Source organism: Fragaria vesca, linkage group LG6, assembly GCF_000184155.1.
Source record: "Fragaria vesca subsp. vesca linkage group LG6, FraVesHawaii_1.0, whole genome shotgun sequence".
Taxonomy (NCBI): Eukaryota; Viridiplantae; Streptophyta; class Magnoliopsida; order Rosales; family Rosaceae; genus Fragaria; species Fragaria vesca.
In genome coordinates this window covers 36,940,325-36,959,917 of record NC_020496.1, presented here as the reverse complement: position 1 = coordinate 36,959,917, position 19,593 = coordinate 36,940,325, and the positions used below count along the sequence as shown (strand labels likewise).

At 39.7% G+C, this 19,593-nt stretch overlaps 2 protein-coding genes across 2 annotated transcripts; one reads left to right on the top strand and one right to left on the bottom strand.

The window, feature by feature from the left end:
- The first annotated feature begins 2,137 nt into the window (after nucleotides 1-2,137).
- Nucleotides 2,138-4,942, top strand: LOC101291161 (homeobox-leucine zipper protein HAT5-like). Its single transcript, XM_004304559.1, has 4 exons — nucleotides 2,138-2,729; nucleotides 2,878-3,011; nucleotides 3,413-3,652; nucleotides 4,277-4,942. Exons 1-4 carry the CDS (start codon nucleotides 2,639-2,641, stop codon nucleotides 4,742-4,744), a joined length of 933 nt encoding a protein of 310 aa, XP_004304607.1. The 5' UTR covers nucleotides 2,138-2,638; the 3' UTR covers nucleotides 4,745-4,942.
- A 901-nt stretch (nucleotides 4,943-5,843) lies between these two features.
- Nucleotides 5,844-16,697, bottom strand: LOC101292626 (methyl-CpG-binding domain-containing protein 9-like). The gene is made up of 12 exons (XM_004306292.1): nucleotides 16,192-16,697; nucleotides 14,849-15,554; nucleotides 14,319-14,734; nucleotides 14,171-14,188; nucleotides 13,625-14,060; nucleotides 12,824-13,510; nucleotides 11,680-11,985; nucleotides 10,717-11,052; nucleotides 10,093-10,188; nucleotides 9,346-9,780; nucleotides 7,138-9,234; nucleotides 5,844-6,687 (listed from the first exon to the last, which is right to left on the bottom strand). The coding sequence occupies exons 1-12, from the start codon at nucleotides 16,695-16,697 to the stop codon at nucleotides 6,385-6,387; spliced, it is 6,342 nt and encodes a 2,113-aa protein (XP_004306340.1). The 3' UTR covers nucleotides 5,844-6,384.
- Nucleotides 16,698-19,593: the final 2,896 nt, after the last annotated feature.

Genomic DNA, 19,593 nt, shown 5'->3' with positions numbered 1-19,593 from the left:
GAATTAAAGGCTTTAAATCATTAAATTATGCGTGTTTATGTAAATTAAATGATTTGTCACTTTAAACGACTTCTAAAGACATTAAAAATGTTTCGTAATTAAACACTAACTTAACGGAGAAATAACTAACCAAAAGTATGTATGTTTTCTAAAAAAATGTTGTTTTGTGCTTAGCTTTTTCTAGCTAGCTTCCTATTTCCTTTATCTTCCACTCGAAAATTAAAGGAAAGCTTTTGATTCTTCGGGTCCCATAACCGAAGTGCAGTTGCTAAAGGCCATGAAAACGATACCTGAGGAAGAGAAGAGTCGATCTAGGGTTTATATTCCCTGCAACTACGTATACATATCCTAATATATCTTACTTAATAGTATTCATCTTATTCTCAAGGGTTTACTTTGTTCTACATATATTTAAACGCATACAGAACAGTAGTCTTGTATCATTATACATTTATACGTTACAATCAATCAGAGAAAGGAAAAAGAAAAGAAGAGAATGGGGTACTGTGGCACCATGGAACTAATTCAAAACTTCTTAATCAAGTGCTTCATGAGTGCGTGGCACAAGCACTAAAATATGTATGGTGTGGTCACCTTGTATTGTATATGTTATATTTGTGTGAGTGTGACTGCGTCACTTAGAGACGAGAATAGTAGCTAAGCCATATTTATATAACTTTTTAGTAGTGTTTGAGATTACAAGTCATGTCTACATGAACCCCACCATTTTGAGTATAATCCATGCGACTCTATTCCACTCCACTCATCACCAAGATACCTTTGGTTTTCCTGGCCTCCCCTTCTGTTTCTTCGTTTTGGACATTATTGGTTACAGCCTTACAGCTACTTAGCACAACACTAAAGACTTTGTTTTGTTGATCTGCAACCACATCACTCTAAACAAAAACAAAAGGTTTTGATCAAACTTTTATTTGTATATATACTTAACAATAGCATACCCATTAGTTAAACAACTTTAAAACAACCACAAAAAAAAGAGAAGAAAACCCACTACTAACAGTCGATGGCTCAGAGCGAAGAATTCCGGCCAACCAGGAAGGCCATAGGTATAGGCTACGTGAGACTTTATCGTCGATCTCTCAACGGACCACCATTGATCTTATATATGTTAGTTCTTAGTTCTTACCCACAAACATTTCTTACGAAGAACTGAAGAAGACACAACCAAACCTAGTAGCTAAGCCCGACTCTTCCCTAGTTATATATGTCCACGTCCTTAGTTATATAATCACAACCAGCCGGTGAATGAGGTTAGAAACCAAACCTATCTCCTTCCTTTGTTAATGTACTAGAGACTTTCAACGATTTAATTACTTTGATCACATTCATGGTCGCAGATCAACTCGATCTCAGCTTTTCTAGCTTTTGAACCAGTATGGTTTTAGAGTTTCTGAATCATAAAACAATGCAAACTTCCAATAGAAAAACAAAGAAACAGTCCAAGAAATGAAAGGTAATATTGAGATGCTCCATGATGAGCAACTAGATATGCAAATGGGAGTTGCAGAGACGACATATATATATATATATATATATATATATATATCTCTGGCAGGATGAAAATCAATTTCAAGAAGAAAGAAACACAGATAGAGAGAATCAGAACCATTTATCACAGCGCAGCAATTCAGGTGATCTGGATCCGACAATTCCTCGATCACCAAGCATGGGCACATATTATACACTGCCTGGCAGCTAATCCTCATCTCCATCTCCCCCCATCTGAACACATGAACAATTGGCCCCTCTGTAAACCCTAAACAATTTCCATTTCACTAATTAAACTCTAATAATCTTTAGTGCTAATTAATTATTCTCTCCTCTATTTTCAATCAAACTTTTCTTTGTAGTTTTTTGTTAAGTGACAAAGCTGAAACAGACGTTTTGTCATCTAAAGATATAGAAATAGTTTTACAATCAAAATAATATTTGGCAATTGTTATCTACACCCGCAGTACGTGTACATCCAAACCCTAAGAGAAATTCTACTTGAATTACCTAACGGTCCCAAGAAAAGCTGTAGCTGATGTCGATTTCAGAGGATTGTTTGGTCATTTAAGACGCATGGCACCAATATAAATCGCGCTGGAGTCACCTCTCTCAACTTTAGCTGCAAAAAAAACCTTGAAACAACACTCGTTTTTTCCGACTCTCTTTCTCGCTCGCCGGATATATAAGCTCCAGTGAACTTCATATATCCAGATTTCCCCCTGTCTCTCATGGAGGTTTGGTGCGTGAGGTTCGAACAAGTACAAGCCTAGTACTCAAAGAAACCATCTTCTAAACTCAATTTTCAGTATATATACATCCGGCGAACTTGACGTTGCTTTCACCGGAGCTGAAAAGATCGGTGGTGGTATGATGGGATTTTGTATCTGTCCGTTGGAGAGTCCGGCGAGGTTACTTTGGAGCACCAGTTTCTTCCGCCACAAGATTATGATCTTCTAATAGATTTCACTTACACCCAAAATATTACGTATTGTGTAAGAAACGGTAGAAACCTCCCGTCCCCTAGCACTTTTCAACCAGTACCGACGGCGAGTGACTTCACGCGCCCGCCGGCCCAGCAGAATTTTTCAAGAGGAGATCAAGGTAAGTAGAAGAGTCCTTTGTGAAGATGATGGAGCCGGGCCGTCTTTTCTTTGATCCTCAGCAAGGTGGCGGTGGCAACATGTTGTTCCTTGGGAGTGGTGATCAAGTTTTCCGAGGTAAGTAAGAATATTATGGTTTTCTCATGTTGAATTTGGCTTGTCTGCTTCGATTCATGTTGCTCGGATGTTCTCTGTTCGAGTCAGCTATGAAATTCAATGATGAAAAAAAAGACTAATCTATGAATTAATTTTTGGAATTGATTAGGGTCGAGATCGATGATGGGGATGGAGGAAACTTCGAGGAGGCGATCGTTTTTCAGCACGCAAGATGAATTGTACGAGGAGGAATATTACGACGAGCAGATGCCGGAGAAGAAGCGCCGCCTCACTACCGAGCAGGTCTCCGGCCACCACCCCTATTTTCCTTTCTTACATATATGATACTTCACTATGGAACTATTTGTATAAAATTCTATTCCTTCTCGATAAGCTTAAACATGTTTGTGTCTTGGTCTAATCGAATATGCATATGGACTTTTGGTTCTAAGTTTGAAGAATATTCCCATGTGAATTGTGCTACATATGGCATATTTACCTGATCAGGAGCATAAATTCATTTCATTTTCCTTATCACTATAATCTTTTTGGCTTTACCCTAGTGGGAATCTGATTGTAGTAGTTTTCACATCATTTTAGCTTACTGGAACTCAACTTTGTTCGATTTGTCTTCCTTTTTGTTTGATTTGTAGTCAGATCAGATCAGAGTTTTGATTCTGATTTTGTGATATTTCGTTTCTTAGGTGCATCTGCTGGAGAAGAGCTTTGAGACAGAGAACAAACTGGAGCCGGATCGGAAGACGCAGCTGGCCAAGAAGCTAGGGCTGCAGCCAAGGCAGGTGGCTGTGTGGTTCCAGAACCGTAGGGCTCGATGGAAGACAAAGCAGCTCGAGCGCGATTATGATGTTCTAAAAGCGTCTTATGACTCCCTTTTGGCCAACTATGATTCTATCCTCAAGGAGAATCAGAAGCTCAAATCTGAGGTATATATTACACAGTAGTCACCAATTTTCCTACTCATACTTGCTAGCTAATTGTTGATCATGATTTTCTTAACTATGATTTTAACAAAGCTTTTGGCATAGCAAGTAACTTGAGAAAGAACCTTGTTTTGACGAACATGTCATCCACAAAAGGTTAATTCTTCATAATAGAAATAATCAGAAGGCACTTCTTGAGATGAATATTTAGTCCGCAAAGTGTCTTCTTAGCAAAGGTTAATTTTTATAGAAATAATTATACCATTTTCATATGTAAATTGAGTTGCTGTGACACTTTGTCTTACATGCTAATGTTGGTCTCAGATTCACAATCACTTGGTAATTTGATTCAATCAAACTCTTTGTAGATATTATAGTACTGTAGTAGACAGATCTGGTGTTTGTACGTGGTCCTATTTCCATCTAAATACATAGCTTCTGTTCTGAAAAACCCCACCTTGAATTTTAATAAACACTCTCAGAGTCACAGAAGGAATATACTCGGTTACACTTCATATTATAAATCCCTCGACTCTCTTCTTTGGTTTGTTTAGAAAAATATGATATGGAAATCATTAGTTTAGTTCCCTCATTGGATACATTAATTTAGCGTAAGCATTAATACAGGTGGTCACCATAACTGAGAAACTTGAAGCTAAAGATCAGGAGGCTAAAGGAGCAGCATTTGCAGGTGATCATGATCATGATGAGAAGTGTGACCCTGTTCATCTTCTTCCAAGTGAGAAAGAGATGATCACGGATGTTAATGTTCCAATGAGTCTCCAGCTTAGTGTCAAGGTTGAGGATCGCCTGAGCTCCGGGAGCGGTGGAAGTGCCGTGGTGGACGAGGAAAGCCCTCAGCTCGTGGACAGCGGTGACTCTTATTTCCCAAGTAGCTGTGACGTTCACAATTATGATCATCCTCATCTTCCTCATGATGATCATCACTGCATGGGGCTAGTAGTTGGAGTCCACTCGGAGGAGGATGATGGCAGCGATGACGGCCGGAATTACTTCTCCGAAGTGTTTGCCGCCGCTGCAGTGCAGCAGCAGCCGGAGGATGGAGTGTCTATGGGCTGGTGGGTGTGGTCCTAGAATGTTACCATCTCTATTTCAGAGAATGAAGTTGCTATTTTACTTCCCTAATGTACCTATATATAGTTGCTTAATCCAAGCAGTTAAGCTGATTGTTCAGCAATTACGAACACAAATGTAAAGGGCATGCAGCTTTGTCAGTGCCTCAGACACTAAAATAAATCTGAGCGCTAAATAAAAATCAATGTATTTTGTTCAGAAGGATTTGTAGCTATAATCCAAGATCCTGAGTTTCCTGTACAAAAATTGCAGACCTGAATCTTTTAGGGATGGACCTGACGATCTTCTTGAGGCTTGAGCTATCCTATCGTCTTGAGATTTGTCCAACCCTCATTTCTATGTTCCTTTCTCTACTTGTGTTTTTGTACCATTCCGCTATTACAAAGTCTAAGACCAATGATTATACAATCACTATATGGAACAATAGGCATTTCATCAACCTCTTCCAAAGCATATCTAGATGAATCTGACCTCAAGTGTTTCATAAACCCAAAGTGACAACACTGCACCATTCGACCTCATACTCCCCAATAGTCAAGGAAGAAGCATACTGAAACCCTCAATTATTACAATAACCTAAGAAAATAAGTAACAAATTATTACCATCAGTTATCACTTGGGTGCAGGTGTAAACAGAACAACATTAGTCTGGGAGAAATTAGCAGTAAAACTGATTAAATTTGCAACAATGCATTACCAAAACAACACACATCCTGCGACTAAAGAGCTAAAAGAGAAGGCTCAACTGGATACACTAAAAAGTACTGCTATTTCATGAGAAAATCACAAGAGTACACAAGGTTACATATTGACAGACACATTGCCAATGACGAGGCAGAAGCTGAAAGAATCTAAACTATGATACAATTCTTCGTATGAAGATTGCACATCAAGCTAATGGACTTGTAATGCATCTAACACCTGCTACTTTGCTACAAAATGGAAGGCAGACCATGGGATACTGCACTAAAAAGAAACAAAAAAAAGAAGACATTGATCCCAGAAAGCCCCCAAAAAGATGAACTAAAAATTCTGAGAGCTTTGGCCTAGAGAGAGAGAGAGAGAGAGAGAGAGAGAGAGAGAGAGAGAGAGAGAGAGAGAGAGAGAGAGAGACTGAAAAGAGAGATGTATCCAAAGAATGAGATATTGACTAAACCTGCTCAGCTTCAGTAATTTGCCAATTTCTCGTTAATATTAGTTCCCTCTGTAACTATATATGATATTTTTTTTCTCTTTCTTATAAAGAATGTCATCTCCCACTTCTAGGCCGCAGCAGAAATCATTCCAAAATTGGGCTCATCTGCTTATGTTATCAAGTTTGTCCCGGTGCCCGAATTCACTGAAGCAGATACCACATAAACACTGCTTCTCATCATCCGCATATCCGCATCCAAGTTAGCATGTCAGCTTTACCTTTATGTACAAATAAATGGTTCGGCAGCAGCATTCAGTAGCAGGGACCACTTTCATTCTTCAAAAATAGTTGTCATGGTCCACTCTGATCCAACACAACCTCAGAATGTGATTCAGTGATCAGAATCCACTGTTACCTGATATGCACACTGCTGCTTCATGCCTGCTGGGTACGACCCATCCAGGTTGGGATCCATAGCACAAATCTAGAATCATATTTCCCACCATCAACCCTCTGGATCTTTCCTTTTCTTGTTGACTTTCCTACTTATCTTTAACTTCTCTGTTGAATCCACAACAGGCTGCATACTCTGGTCTTGTACGCTGCTAGGCTCCAATTCATCAGTTATGTTGGAATTCGGAAGCAATTTCTCATACAGGATAGCAGCATCGAGGGAGTAAATACGCAGGGAAAGGGATGACATAGTAGAAGTTTGGGCGGCAGCTGCGTACGATGACCAATACCACCACTCATTCCTTAGGTACTCGGTCTTAATCATGTCCTCCAGCACAATTGTTGCTTGAACCATCTGTATAAAACAAGTATACTTGTTGGTTATCTTTCAAATCTATGGACTTGGAAGTACAGAATTACATAGCAGCATAAGAAAATAACAAAATTTTGAAAAAAAAAAATTAAAAAAGTAAAAGGATAATCCTACTGTTCTGCCAAAGGCAGCATTAAAAATAAGAATACATTATACAATTATAAGTCGAGGTCTGCAGAAAAGCTTTAGATGATAACATGATAATATCAAACATCCAACTAAGCTCTGCTGAAACAATTGGGTGGAAATACAAATTGACATATATGAAACTATTATTTCTTTGAAACCATTAAGGAGTACACAATAAAAAATAGATAGTAAGAGTGACAACCTTTCTATCAAACAGTGCTCCACCATGGAATATATGAATTAATGGCAACATAGCCATCATTTAGTGATTAGGAAAGTAGTATCTAGCAAGAGAAGACTAACCTCGTATATTGTGGACGCGGACTTAACAAACCCACGCCATGCCCATCTCCTTTCCAAGTGCATCTTTGATGGTCTTAAAGCTTCTTCAGGTAGTGCAGCTTCCATGTCAAGTAGATTATTCTTCAAATGTCTCAAGATCTGCGTAACTTTTCCAACTAAAGGCCGCAAAGAGGACTGGGGGACAACATAGAAGTGACCAGCCCCCACAATTGAATGACTACCCGAGGGTCTCATATTTCTTCGTTCCAGACATCTGAAGTTGGCCTCTGGCACTTCTACCCCATCAGCTGACCCAAAATGACTGTTACGCCCTGCAGTGTTGGCACCAGCATTTCCTACTGAATTTGGGGGTTCAGCAGCCTTTTCATTTCCAAGTTCACATACATCTTCCTGAGGAGTAATCAATGCAACTGCAGAATCACTGAGGTAAGGAGATAAGGATGGAACAAAAGATGGAATTCCATTGGAACCTATAAGACCTATATCCCGTATCAAATCCTTATTAGAGTCTTTTGTCGCAAACTTGGCACAGATATTTTCCAGATCATATGGGCAATTCAGCTGCCCTTTGCTCTCTTCCCGACTTATCACACAATTCAGACTTCCCTTAACCATAGTAGAACCAAGTACTTCCTTTCCCTTATCACCGGCTGCAGCACCTGAGGTGCACCTACCATCATTATGCCCCTCCAGTTCAAAATCAGTCAAATAGGTTCTGTGACAAGAGAAGCAGTGATGTCTAGATTGCCAAATTGGCTCCAAACAATCACACCTGTACATTTTCTCATCATTAGTTAGTCTAGCTTGTTTCCCCTGCTTTTTGGAGATATCAGCAGCTTCCAACTCAAAGCAAGGACCATATAACTTCTCCAGAAACATGGCTGCCCTAGTAACAAGATGGTTAGATATTGTAGCTCTTTCACCATTACAAGCCACTGACGAAGCACTAGGGAGATCATCCTGAACTTGACTTCCAGTTTGCTGATATTTATGGAACCTAGACTTCTGCCAGTGCAATATTGATTCTCTCAACTCCTTTTCCTTCGGATCATGAGGCTTTAACCAACCTATCAGTTCATCAATTTCTGCATCAGTTTCATATGAACTCCAATGTGAACTTGAGGCAACAGCTTTGTTTGGTTCAAATGATGCAGCAAAGTTCTGGAAGATGGATTTCCTCCATACTGGGTCTCTGCCTTCTGCCATGCTTCTATCAACAACAACTTGCGATACTTCACCCGGCATGGCTGAAGCCCAGTACAGGCCACCCCAAGAATCCACTCCTAAAAACTCCCTGCGCACAGAAAGCTTTGCAAGGTCCGACTCTACGGCAGTAATAGAGTCGGACAAAAGTGACAAGTCACTTCTTAGAGCTTTGAGCTCAAGGTTGTAGGAGTGTGATTCAATTATCGTAGGTGACAACCGTTGAGCCACAAAATTGCTCCTGACTTCAGAAGGGATACAAAGTCCTTCTTGATCTGAAGGCTGAAAAGGGGAGACAACTCTTTCCATATCCACCTGTTGTAGATCAAGGCCACCGATTTCTCTAGTAGAGCCATTGGCTTCATGGGGTAAAGAATTTGATGAAGTCAACTCAGTATGTCCGAAGGAGCTATCAATTTTCTCAGAATGCATATTCAGAATGAAATCTCCTTCTGCTTTAGTCTTGTCAACAGCAGGATAGGCATCTTTGTCCTTCACTTCAGCACGTGCAGAATGTTGACTATTGTCTGCATTACTGACAGACTCGAGTTGATCAAACCCTCGGGAACACTCTGATCCTGGCATATCATCAGAGACTACATTGACGTAGTTGGACCTGCCACTCAAAGCATGTGCTTGACCAAGACATTTTTCTTGATTTTCAACTGAAGCAGAAATCCCTTCCTTTATGCAATCCTCCCTAAGGCTGACATCAACCTTTGCAGCTCTTGCAACCAAGAACTCTTCTCTAGACTTGAGATTCTTCCACTCTACAGATAAGGAACGCAGTTTCTGCTGCAACTCGATCGATGTCTCAGAACAATTATCAATGTGTTGATGAGTAACGGATAAATTAAGCAACTCGTCACATAAGAATTTCAGCAGGAAGGTTCTCTGCAAACAAAATGAAACCGTTACCTATAAAGTTAGACAAAAAAATTCATCAAATGATCCTGAAATTGTAGAACGACTAGAGAAAAAAGTGTAAAGGTTGAATAAGCAAACCTCATCCACATGGAATTCCCAGTACTCGCTCTCTTCCATTTTAGAAGCTAAATGCGTGAGTGACTCCAAGTAAATGCGTGTAACTTCTCCCTGACAATTTTTACCACGGCGTCGGCTAATGACCTGAGCATGTCCTGTCGCATCTTGAACCATGTTTTTCCCAACAACACAAGATGGACAATACCAATTTCCCTTTGGGATCCTTGCAAGAGGAGGAATCAAACAGTAAGTATGATACTCAGCATCACAAGTATCACACAACAGTACGCTGTCGTCATCTTTATCAATGCCACATACTTTGCAGACTCCCTCATCCCAAGGGGCTTTCGGGAGAACACTCGTGGAAGCAACTAAATCATCAATCTCCTTTTTCCTCTCGGCAGTTATTGACTCTGACTTTGAATACTCCGCAAATTTATGGTCAAGAGAAACAACCTGCATTGCAAGAACAACAAAAAACGGTTAGGTACCTGAAGCATATGCAAGTAGCAAAACATTTAGGAACAGACTGCATTTATATATGTAGCAACCATGTGTGGTCGTAAGGTTAGAGAGAACATTTCTCTTTTGTATCGTTTGTACTTTCTCTAGTTTATCTTTGAACCTGCTTTAAGCATCAATTCTGGGCAACTGATTTGAACTTATGAAACAACTTTTTAGGCACTGAACAGATAATTAACAACAAAAACTTCAGAAAGTTATTAAGAAACCATAAAAGGGGGAAAAGGATAAAAAAAAAGAACAAACCTCCTCATATAGTGTTTCAAAATTGTGTGATAACGTCTCAACCAACTCGACCAAGTCAGGCTGATCACCATAAGCAATACGTAGATTACTCCATAACTGCAATATGAAAGTCATGATTTATGGACTTAATTAATATTAAAAAAAAAGAGTACAGTATTCAATTTTATCCAATTTGGCCGCTTATCATATGTCACAGACCTTACAAACAAAATATCTTATGCAAGGCATTAATAAATAAATCAATCAATACTGGGCAGAAACAAAAATACATAAATACATGCAGACTCGAACAAAATTGGTGATTCGGAAGCAAAACAGAGAGCCAGATTCACAATGATGATATCTGTCAAATCGGTATCAATCTTTGTTAAAATGTTAAATTGCACCCTGGACAACCACAATGATGAAAACATATGATGTCCACTCTTCTTTAACATATGCACTTATCAACATAGATATGATGCAAAAAGAAAAAAGTATATGATAAAAGAGAAGGAAAAGAAAAACTATTTAAAAACTTAAAAGTTTCAATACTATCTACACTAAGGACATTGGAAAAAATAAAGCGAAAATTAGAGTTAGAGTTCAATACAAAAAAAATACGTGTTATCATAGAATACAGACCTGTCTAACATCCTCACGGAAAGCTTCATGTGATCCGCCGTAGGATCCAGCTGCCAATCTCAAGTCAATAGTCCTGAAGTCCAAAGGCCGAGATACCATGGCTGGGGACCCAAGGAGTCCCTCATCATCATTATCACTTGGATTCATCAGCTTTCTCCCCAGCAAATTGCAGAAGACCTTTGTGTCATCTGCCGCAGCCGCGCGACGGAACACAATGCGACATTGTTTCATAATTACATCAGAAATGGAGACATTAATCTTCCGTTTTCTTCCCTTCTCAGACTTCTTTTTAAAGGCTTCAGCCGATACATCTGCTAGGACTGAAATAACCGCTTTCTGGGCCCCAAAACAAGAAAGATTCAAATTCAGAATCATACTTACTTAAAGCTATCGCACAAAATTGCACGTTAAGCTTCAGATTGACAACCATAGAAAAGTAATCTTTATAATTGACAAGCAGAAGGGTTCAACCTTAACATGACAGCATAGTTGATTTTCTCTTGAAAATTATAAATTCCTAAAAACAAGTATCTTAAGGTGAGAAAGTTAAATAGCACTACTCATGTAATTCTAAGATACCACACATTCTACTGACAGGATCCAAGCTTATTAACACTTGTTTGCCAGAAGATGGTCATAACCTGGTCAGGCAGCACACTTAAGTCTAACTAACTTGTCCTCTAACCAAATAGGCTTATAACTTAAACCAATCAAGACTACGACTAGTTCCATAAGAGGCACACGACAGCAAACAGAAGTGGTCAGGTGCACACTACCTCAGTGGTGGGAGGCATGTGATACTCGACTATAACAGGTATTAGTTATTTATAGTGAAGTGCTGGCATTGCAAGTAAGACAAGCCAGCTGTTGCATACAGTCACAATTAAAATTCCTCTTCTTATCAAGTTTTCTACCATACAAAAACCATTGGTTGATAACATATTAAGTTACTGAGAATAGCACCTTTGTAGGTCCTGATGCATTGCCCTTGTAGACTTCCTTACTGATAGAATGTTCCAGTATTTTTTTTGCCCATTCTGGTGGATCCTTATCCAGGGCCTCATATACACATTTTCGGATTCTTGTTCCCACATTTGTTGGCAGCTTTCTAACAGGTTCCAGCATCTGCGCCCATGCTGGTATATTACCATCACCTCCCAAATTTGTTTCAACAGACACCATTCCATCAGACTCTTCTTCTTCTATGGTGAATACACGACTTTCCCTATTAAGCGAAGCAAAGATTTTCTTTGTGGCCTCAGCAAGCAACTGAAATGTAAAGATACACAAAGATTGATAAGCACCCTCATTCTCACAAGTCATAACATACACTGTTGAGAAAGGCAAACAAAGAAAGCAGGATATGTAAAATCATAGTGAAAATGGAACTCAGAAGAGGCCAATAAAATCAAGACCCTAACAATTAGGCTGCTATTTAACCATTATCTTTCAAATAGCAAAGCACCACCCAAAACATATCGTGTAATCGAACAACTTAAAAAGTCAAAGTTCTCAATTGAGATAATTTACCAAAAAAATCCTTTTCTGGAACATAAAACTCATAGAGCGACTGTCAGTGTCAAAGCATGCAGCCTTAAATATACTTGTTCTTGAAAGAGACCATGGTCAAGCACAGAAAGGCAGTACTCTAGCAGGGAAGCAAGGACTGGAGTTGACTTCTATAAGGAATAGAGTGATGTTTTGGAGCTTCTTGATGGACTCCAATGGTTATAATTGGAGTTCCTATTCTTTTATTCATTCTGGTTTAGAAGCTGCAGCCTGCTGAGATATAGTGACATTCTTATGGGTGGATGGGGGAGTTAGCACACTATAACTAAGACTGCAGCTTTGCACAGACCACAGACCTCTTGCCCACATCTGAACACTAGAAAGTTACCTAACTTTTCCTTAACTGTCTATGTCAAAATTGGCATGATTAAGTCGTGAATGTATGTATGATATAATATGATGAGATAAAACTAAAATTCTAAGCCAGATGGTGACACAATGAATGGGTTCCCCCTTTCATTTAGCAAAACCTAATTACTTCCACAGAATCAAATAATAAAATATCATAACACCACAAAAGGATAAGATCTAATCTTACAAGCGCATCTGCTTCCATCCCCGCTACTCCAGTTAAAGAGCCACAGAGTACGCCACCATCACCTTGTAAGCAGCGGAACACTTTACTGCTTTCACGACCAGTAACCTCAGCAGAGTCCAGGTTACCATCCATGGCTAATACAGCCAAGATGTATCTCCGTGCCAACTCTGGCCAAGTCAGTTCATTAATCGGGAGTAGCTTCAATCTTTTCAGAGGAATAGAACAGTCGATATCTTTTTTCCTTCCTCGCTTAGACTTGAACTCTCCCGAATCAAAATTTGGATCAACCAGTGCAGCAACCTTAGATTGCAACTCGCCTATGAGCACTCTTAGCAGTGAGGCATGAGCCTTTGTCAGAGCTATGCCGGAACATCTATTGTAGGTAACAGATGCGAGTTTAGCCTGAACTGCCTCCTTCATTGCTCCAGTTTCAATATGGATGAACGCATTGGGGTTATTCCCAGAAACTGCCGAACTGAACTTGGAGCAAGATGATAGAACTAGGTCACTTTTAAAATCAACTTTACGTGCGTTCAAAGCTTCGGAGCCCTGAAGTTCACTCCCATACCTCTCTAGTATATCTGAGCTGGCAAACCAAGGGTTTAAGAGTTCCTCCTCAAGTTCTCTCAATGAAAAAGCCTCTTTTAGACCCAAAATAGCATGGAAGCGCCATAGCATTTCCCAAACCTGAGTATATAAGCATAAGACCAATAAACTATCCCCGTAAATCATTTCATGTCTCAAATGCTAATCTAACAATCAGAATATGTATACAAACATTAGCAAAGAGGACACCCATACCTGATATAAGTCACCAACAAGTGCAGGAGGGATCATTGAGCACAATGGCTTCCCAAGAGGAGGTGGCTGAAAATTCACATGAACCCCAGCCAACCTTGCTTTTTTGGACCTTCTAAATAAACCATCTAAAACTTGCTCTTCCTTTCCATGCAACCCAGCCCCCATTTTAACCACTAGAAGCCCATTTCCAACAGTTAGCACTGTAGAACTGTTACTTCTATCTCTAAGAAATTGATACTTAGAACAGGACTCGGCACCAGGAAGCTGCTCCAAAAGTTCTTGAACAAATTCAACATCCAATCCAAATCTATCATGGTCAAGCCATTTTGATATGTCATCACAAGCACCTGACTCAGCATCTGCCTGACTGATGGAAGGTATACTGATAGAACCGGGTAAACTACAAAACTTGTCCAATGAAGTATGGTTCAATTGGCTATTGTCATTTAATTTAACCCCATTATGCAAAGCACCATCATTTTCAACATGCTTACAACAAAACTTAATAATGCCTCTCTGTTTATATATTTCGGAACAAGCATTCACGATCTCTCGAGACATGGTTCTCCAAGCTGAAGATGATGAATGATCTTCTACTGACATCTCACCAATGTCATCCCCGGCAGCCAAATCAATAGATGAGCAAGATACAGGTTTTTCACAAACTGAATGATTTTCAAAATGCAATTGTGTTGTTGTCTGAACATCATTGGCTTCATCTGAACCACCCATCAAGCAAGAAAAAACATCATTTTCCATAGGGGGGACAGGTTCCGACAGAATCATATGTATACTTCCATCATTTCCGTAAGTGTCATGACTGTCTCGATCACTTTGAGTGCATAAATCACCTAGTTCTGGCCTAGACAGAATAGTTGAACCACTGGGAATCGGCAAGGCAGAGCATGAACATCTTCTGATCTTAAAAACTGGTCCAGAATCACCACCGTCTAAAACTTCACATATAAATAAGGAACCAGTAATCCTATCATGCCAGCACGATCTGTATCCTATAGGCCAGATTAAATTAGAATCGTGATACGAGGGCCTTGTATCAACTTCTCCTAATGAAAGAACAAAGAAATCTTCAAATTGCACTGGAAATCCCTCCTGGAAAGTAAGACAGACAGAAATCAGCACAGCATAACTACATAAAACTTATGCTATATGACTGGGCTTTATTTTCCGTAAAAAAGATAACAATTAGAAAACAGATAAACTTACACTATTGTGCTGCGACCCGATGCATCCAATTCCATTTGATCCAGCTTCTGTAACTTCTCCATTATTTACCAAACCACGGGCTGAAACATCCGGACCTGGACCATGGGAAGAGAGCTTTTTGCAATAACCACTGATCGAGCTTTCCTTACTTTCAGTCACTCCATTGGCATATGAAGCTCTTGACTTTCTTTTCCTGGGTTGATAAGTCTTCTCTGTCATAGACAAAGACCCCTCTCTTCTTACTTCAGACCCTGTAGAATTGCCGGACAACCCAAGATAGTGTGCAACTTCTGATAATGAATCAAATGTCTTTCCATTTGGAGCACAGTAAACTACATATGGTTCATTATTGTCTATGGACTGCTTGAATTCTACACGCCAGCCGTCATCAAGCACTCCGTGCCTCTCAGAAACAAAATCTCTAAGAGCCTGCAGAACTATTTCATTTGAATTCAGGGATGATACTCTAACAGCTGTATTATTACTACTCCTATGTCTTCCAACTGGAAAACCCAAACCTACTTCATCAAACCCTCCACTAGCAGTCTCTGTATGAGGCAATATATCTTCAAATTTAACCGCTTGTGTCAAAATCGCAGAACCTTTGTGCAAGCCATATCCATTTCCGGGGTACAAGAAGTTTGAATAAGTCACTGGAGCACCAAATGGATTTCCACCAAAAGAATTACCACCCGGAGTGTGCTTTCTATAATCAAAATAAGTATAAGCAGTAACTACTAATGGACAACATGCATTCAAAATAAGTTTATCAAAATGCTAATGGACAACAATCAATAATAGACATGAGATACATAATATAGAATCAGCAAAAACATAAACCAAGTTATAACACATATCAACAACTGGTATGTCCAAAACAATCACTAAATGATGGCACCAGCCTCAGACGGATGATGCATCCAGTGACACCAATTAGGTGCCACAAAGAGCTCAAATCTGCCAATCCATTCACATAAATGTAATAGTCAATAGCATGCATGGAATTCAGGAAAGATCTTTACTATCATTTTTTCATATTAAACCAACCCGACTACCCCAATGTCCAAGTCTAAGTCTAATGTATCATCATAGCAAGCTCACAGAATCAAACCAACGCATGGCTTCAAGACTAAGGCTTTACTGTCATTCGACAAATGTAGTGGGCGATAGCATGCATGGAGCTGTGAAATACTAAATCTTCACTATAATTCTTCTAAACAAACCTCCCGAATCCATTATCTAAGTCTTTTCAGTTCAAATTATCATCATAAATAAGCTCACATTATCGAAACCAAGCCATAAAAACAGTTCAAAGAATCAAACTTTAAGCATAATGACATTACCTCAACTCCGTCACATCCTCCTCCGCCACGTCACCGTCGCCGTCACCGTCGCTGGGCGGCGAAGCGTTGATGTCGAGAATATGCTTGGACTTAACGCCGAGCGGCCAGCGCTTGCTCTTGACGCCGCCGCACATACACTCGCCGCAGACCCACTCGTCCAAACTGACAGCCTGGCGGCCGCGCATTCCGGCGCAGGTGAGGTGGAACCCCCGCTCGCAGCCGTCGCAGACCACCACGTGTCCGCGGACCTCGGGCTTCCCGCACGACGCGCACGCCGAGCCGCGACCGCCGCCGGGAACACCGGCCGGGCCTCCCGCCGGCGGGGAGGGGTTATCATGATAATACCTCACCACGTCCACCGAATCCGGTAGTGCTTCCGGCGAAGGGATCCTCTCGTTCAAATCGATTATCCTCTCATTCAAATCGATCCCTAGACCGGCGCGCGTCGTCGTCTCCGCCGCGGCGGAGTCTCGGACCTCGTCGGTGGCTGATTCCGTTATTTCCATCAACGGCGTTCAGTCGTCGTCGGCGGCGAGGTTAACATTGTTTTCACGTCGAGATTGGAAAAAAAAAATTAACCTCAGCTCTCTCTATCTCTCTCGCTCCGATCGGACGGCTGAGATTCGACGGAGATGGATGTAGAGGTTTTTCTGAAATAGAAGAAGAAGAAGAAGAAACCGAGACTGAAAAGCTCTCTCTTTCTTTCTCTTTCTCTTTCTCTCTCTTTTTTGCTCTCTTCTATTTCGCTTTTGTTTTTTCTCTTCTGGATTTTTTTTTAACGAGGGACTGTAAATTTTGTGAAATTGGATGGAGAAGGTGGAAGGTGAAGTGTGGGCGGACGCGCTGGGAGCTGTGTTTAAATAGCGACCTACTCGCGCTTCACGAGCGACACCTGGACTCCTTTGCAGTCCCAGACTGGACTTCCAAATAGTACAACACTGTGTACACCACAATCTCATCCAAATCTGCCTGCCGGGTTTAGGGTTTCTATTCCTTTGCTTAAGTTTTGAGTTTTGTCCCTTCATTGCCTACCATTCCACATTTGATTTTTGGGTGGAAAAGGTTAACTGAATTGTAAATTTCTTCCTATCTGAAAATAATTTCCGAGATACAGTTGCGGTGGCGCTAACGGTCGATTAGGGTGGTTATGGCGGTCTTTTCGCGCCATGAGGCGGCAATGTCTGTTGAGTTTTTTTAAATACTTACTGGAGATGGCTTTTATCCTGAGTAACGTGAAGGCGATCATTATGTGCGATCTTCGGTTTTGGTATATATGTCTTCTCGGTTAGATTTTGTTTTGTCATTAATTTATTGTGTTATGATTGTCTCGTCAGGGCGATCGAGCATTTAAAGTTTTATCGAATCTCCATGTATTAACAGTTATAAGAAAATAATTAGTAACGTGAATACACGTATACAAGACGACAATTTTGACCCGCATTTCTCGCTTCTAACGTATTTCACTAACTTTTTGACCTGCATATAAGTGTCAAGAGCGATTGTAATAAATTCAAAGTTGTGGTTATTCATCCTTACTAGATAGGCTCTTTGATATGGGAATCCGAGCCATAAAGGTATGAAAGATTACGAACTTTTAATTGGCCACATCTTTATCGCATCTTTTGAAAATAGAAGAAATACAATTACTTTTACTAATCGAGCTATTCTATTTTTTGCAAAGGGATCCAATTGAACTTAAGTAATGTACAAAAGAATATTTTTCTCTCAGCTTTAGGGTCTGTATTCTATGTTTGTTTGCGGCGACACCTTTGCAGCAGTGGCGGTTTGATCGTCTAGGACAGATTTAGGCTGATTTGGATCAGACTTTTAAGGTTGTTGCATCAGGTTTTAGCAAGGTTGATTTGCGAGGATTGAATGGTGTGGCGGAGCCAAGACCGTCCGCCTAAGGTGGCGGTGGCATTAGCAAGGCTAAAGCTGGGGTGTCCTTAGCAGTTGGGCTTGGGCTATCTTCGAGAACGGCTCATGGATTTGAGGCTAAGGTTGGGCGTAGCTTATTCGTGCCTTTTGGGCCATACAAACTAGGATAAATGCTTGGGGAGCCTTTGTGCATGGTATCTTCTAAGGCGAGCGAATAAGCTGAGGAAGTACTTGGTTCCGTTTCTATTTTTTTCTAACATTGTCAGGAAATCGCCTATGGATTTCTTTGTGCTTGTTTATTTTTAGTTGCATTTAGGTTGTCTTTATATCGTTGTATCTTGGTTTTAGACCGATTGGGGCTTCTTATAAATGACTCAATTTTGTCGTAGCATTTTTAGGGGTGAACTATTTCTATGTAACTTTTTCTTATCAATGGTTTGACATTCTCCCTTTTAAAAAATTTAAAAAAAAAAAAATGTTCAGCTTTTTCAACACCCTTACTTGAAACATTAGAAATTTTGTGAATTTTATAAAACTTCGCCCTTTCCTCACTTTAAACGAGCTAGTTTCTAATTTTTACTTGTTAATTGATATTTGTATTTCAATATTACTTGGTTGGTTTTATTTTTTATTTTTATTACAGTAGACATCCAAATGTAAGACATGCATGAACCGAATTCAAACATGGTAAGTGACCTAGCAGTTATGATTCTTAATTCAAAAGAAATCATAACCAAATTTGAAATTAGAATTAGTACATTAGTGAGAGTTAAGATGGACATTTGACAAACGTTACATTCAAAAGTTGATAGACCTGCATGAATAGCAGGTGTTAATATTGCCAAAACAACATAACTATAAATCTGTAGAATTCAATAGCTAGAGGCACATATGGTTAGAAATCACCCTTTATTTATCAACCTCTATCTAAACCACCTAATATAACTCATTAACAGAAACATGAATAACACTTGCATGCGCTATGAGCCACGTGAATTTTACGTCACTTTTCTGCTAGCTAGCGTTTTATATGCTTGTCACTTCTTTCAAATACATTTTTCTCCCTTCTTTTTAGGCTTTTATTACAATAGACATTCAGATGTAAGACATGCATGAACCAAATTCAAACATTGTAAGTGATCTGTCAGTTTCAATTCTTAATTCAAAAGATATCGTCCATGCAATATGAAATCATAAAAGTTGTAACCAAATTTGAAATTGGAATTAGTAAATTAGTGAGAGCTAAGATGTGCCAGATATTTGACAAATGTTACATTCAAAAGTTGATAGGCCTGCATGAATACCCGGTGTTAATATTGCCAAAACAACATAATTATAAATTTGTAGTATTCAATAGCTAGAGGCACATATGGTTAGAAATCACCATTTATTTATCAACCTCTATCTAAACCACCTAATAGAACCCATTAACACAAACGTGAATAACACTTACATACACTACAAGCCACATGAACTTCACTTCACTTTTCTGCTAGCATTTTCTATGCTTGTCATTTTGTTCAA

Coding starts and splice junctions, on each gene's coding strand:
- LOC101291161 (XM_004304559.1), top strand. CDS start 2,639: ATGATGGAGCCGGGCCGTCTTTTCTTTGATCCTCAGCAAGGTGGCGGT. Junction 2,730..2,877: donor TGGTGATCAAGTTTTCCGAG/GTAAGTAAGAAT, acceptor GGAATTGATTAG/GGTCGAGATCGATGATGGGG. Junction 3,653..4,276: donor ATCAGAAGCTCAAATCTGAG/GTATATATTACA, acceptor GCATTAATACAG/GTGGTCACCATAACTGAGAA.
- LOC101292626 (XM_004306292.1), bottom strand. CDS start 16,697: ATGGAAATAACGGAATCAGCCACCGACGAGGTCCGAGACTCCGCCGCG. Junction 15,555..16,191: donor GAGGATGTGACGGAGTTGAG/GTAATGTCATTA, acceptor TTTTGATTATAG/AAAGCACACTCCGGGTGGTA. Junction 6,688..7,137: donor CCGCGTCCACAATATACGAG/GTTAGTCTTCTC, acceptor TGTTTTATACAG/ATGGTTCAAGCAACAATTGT.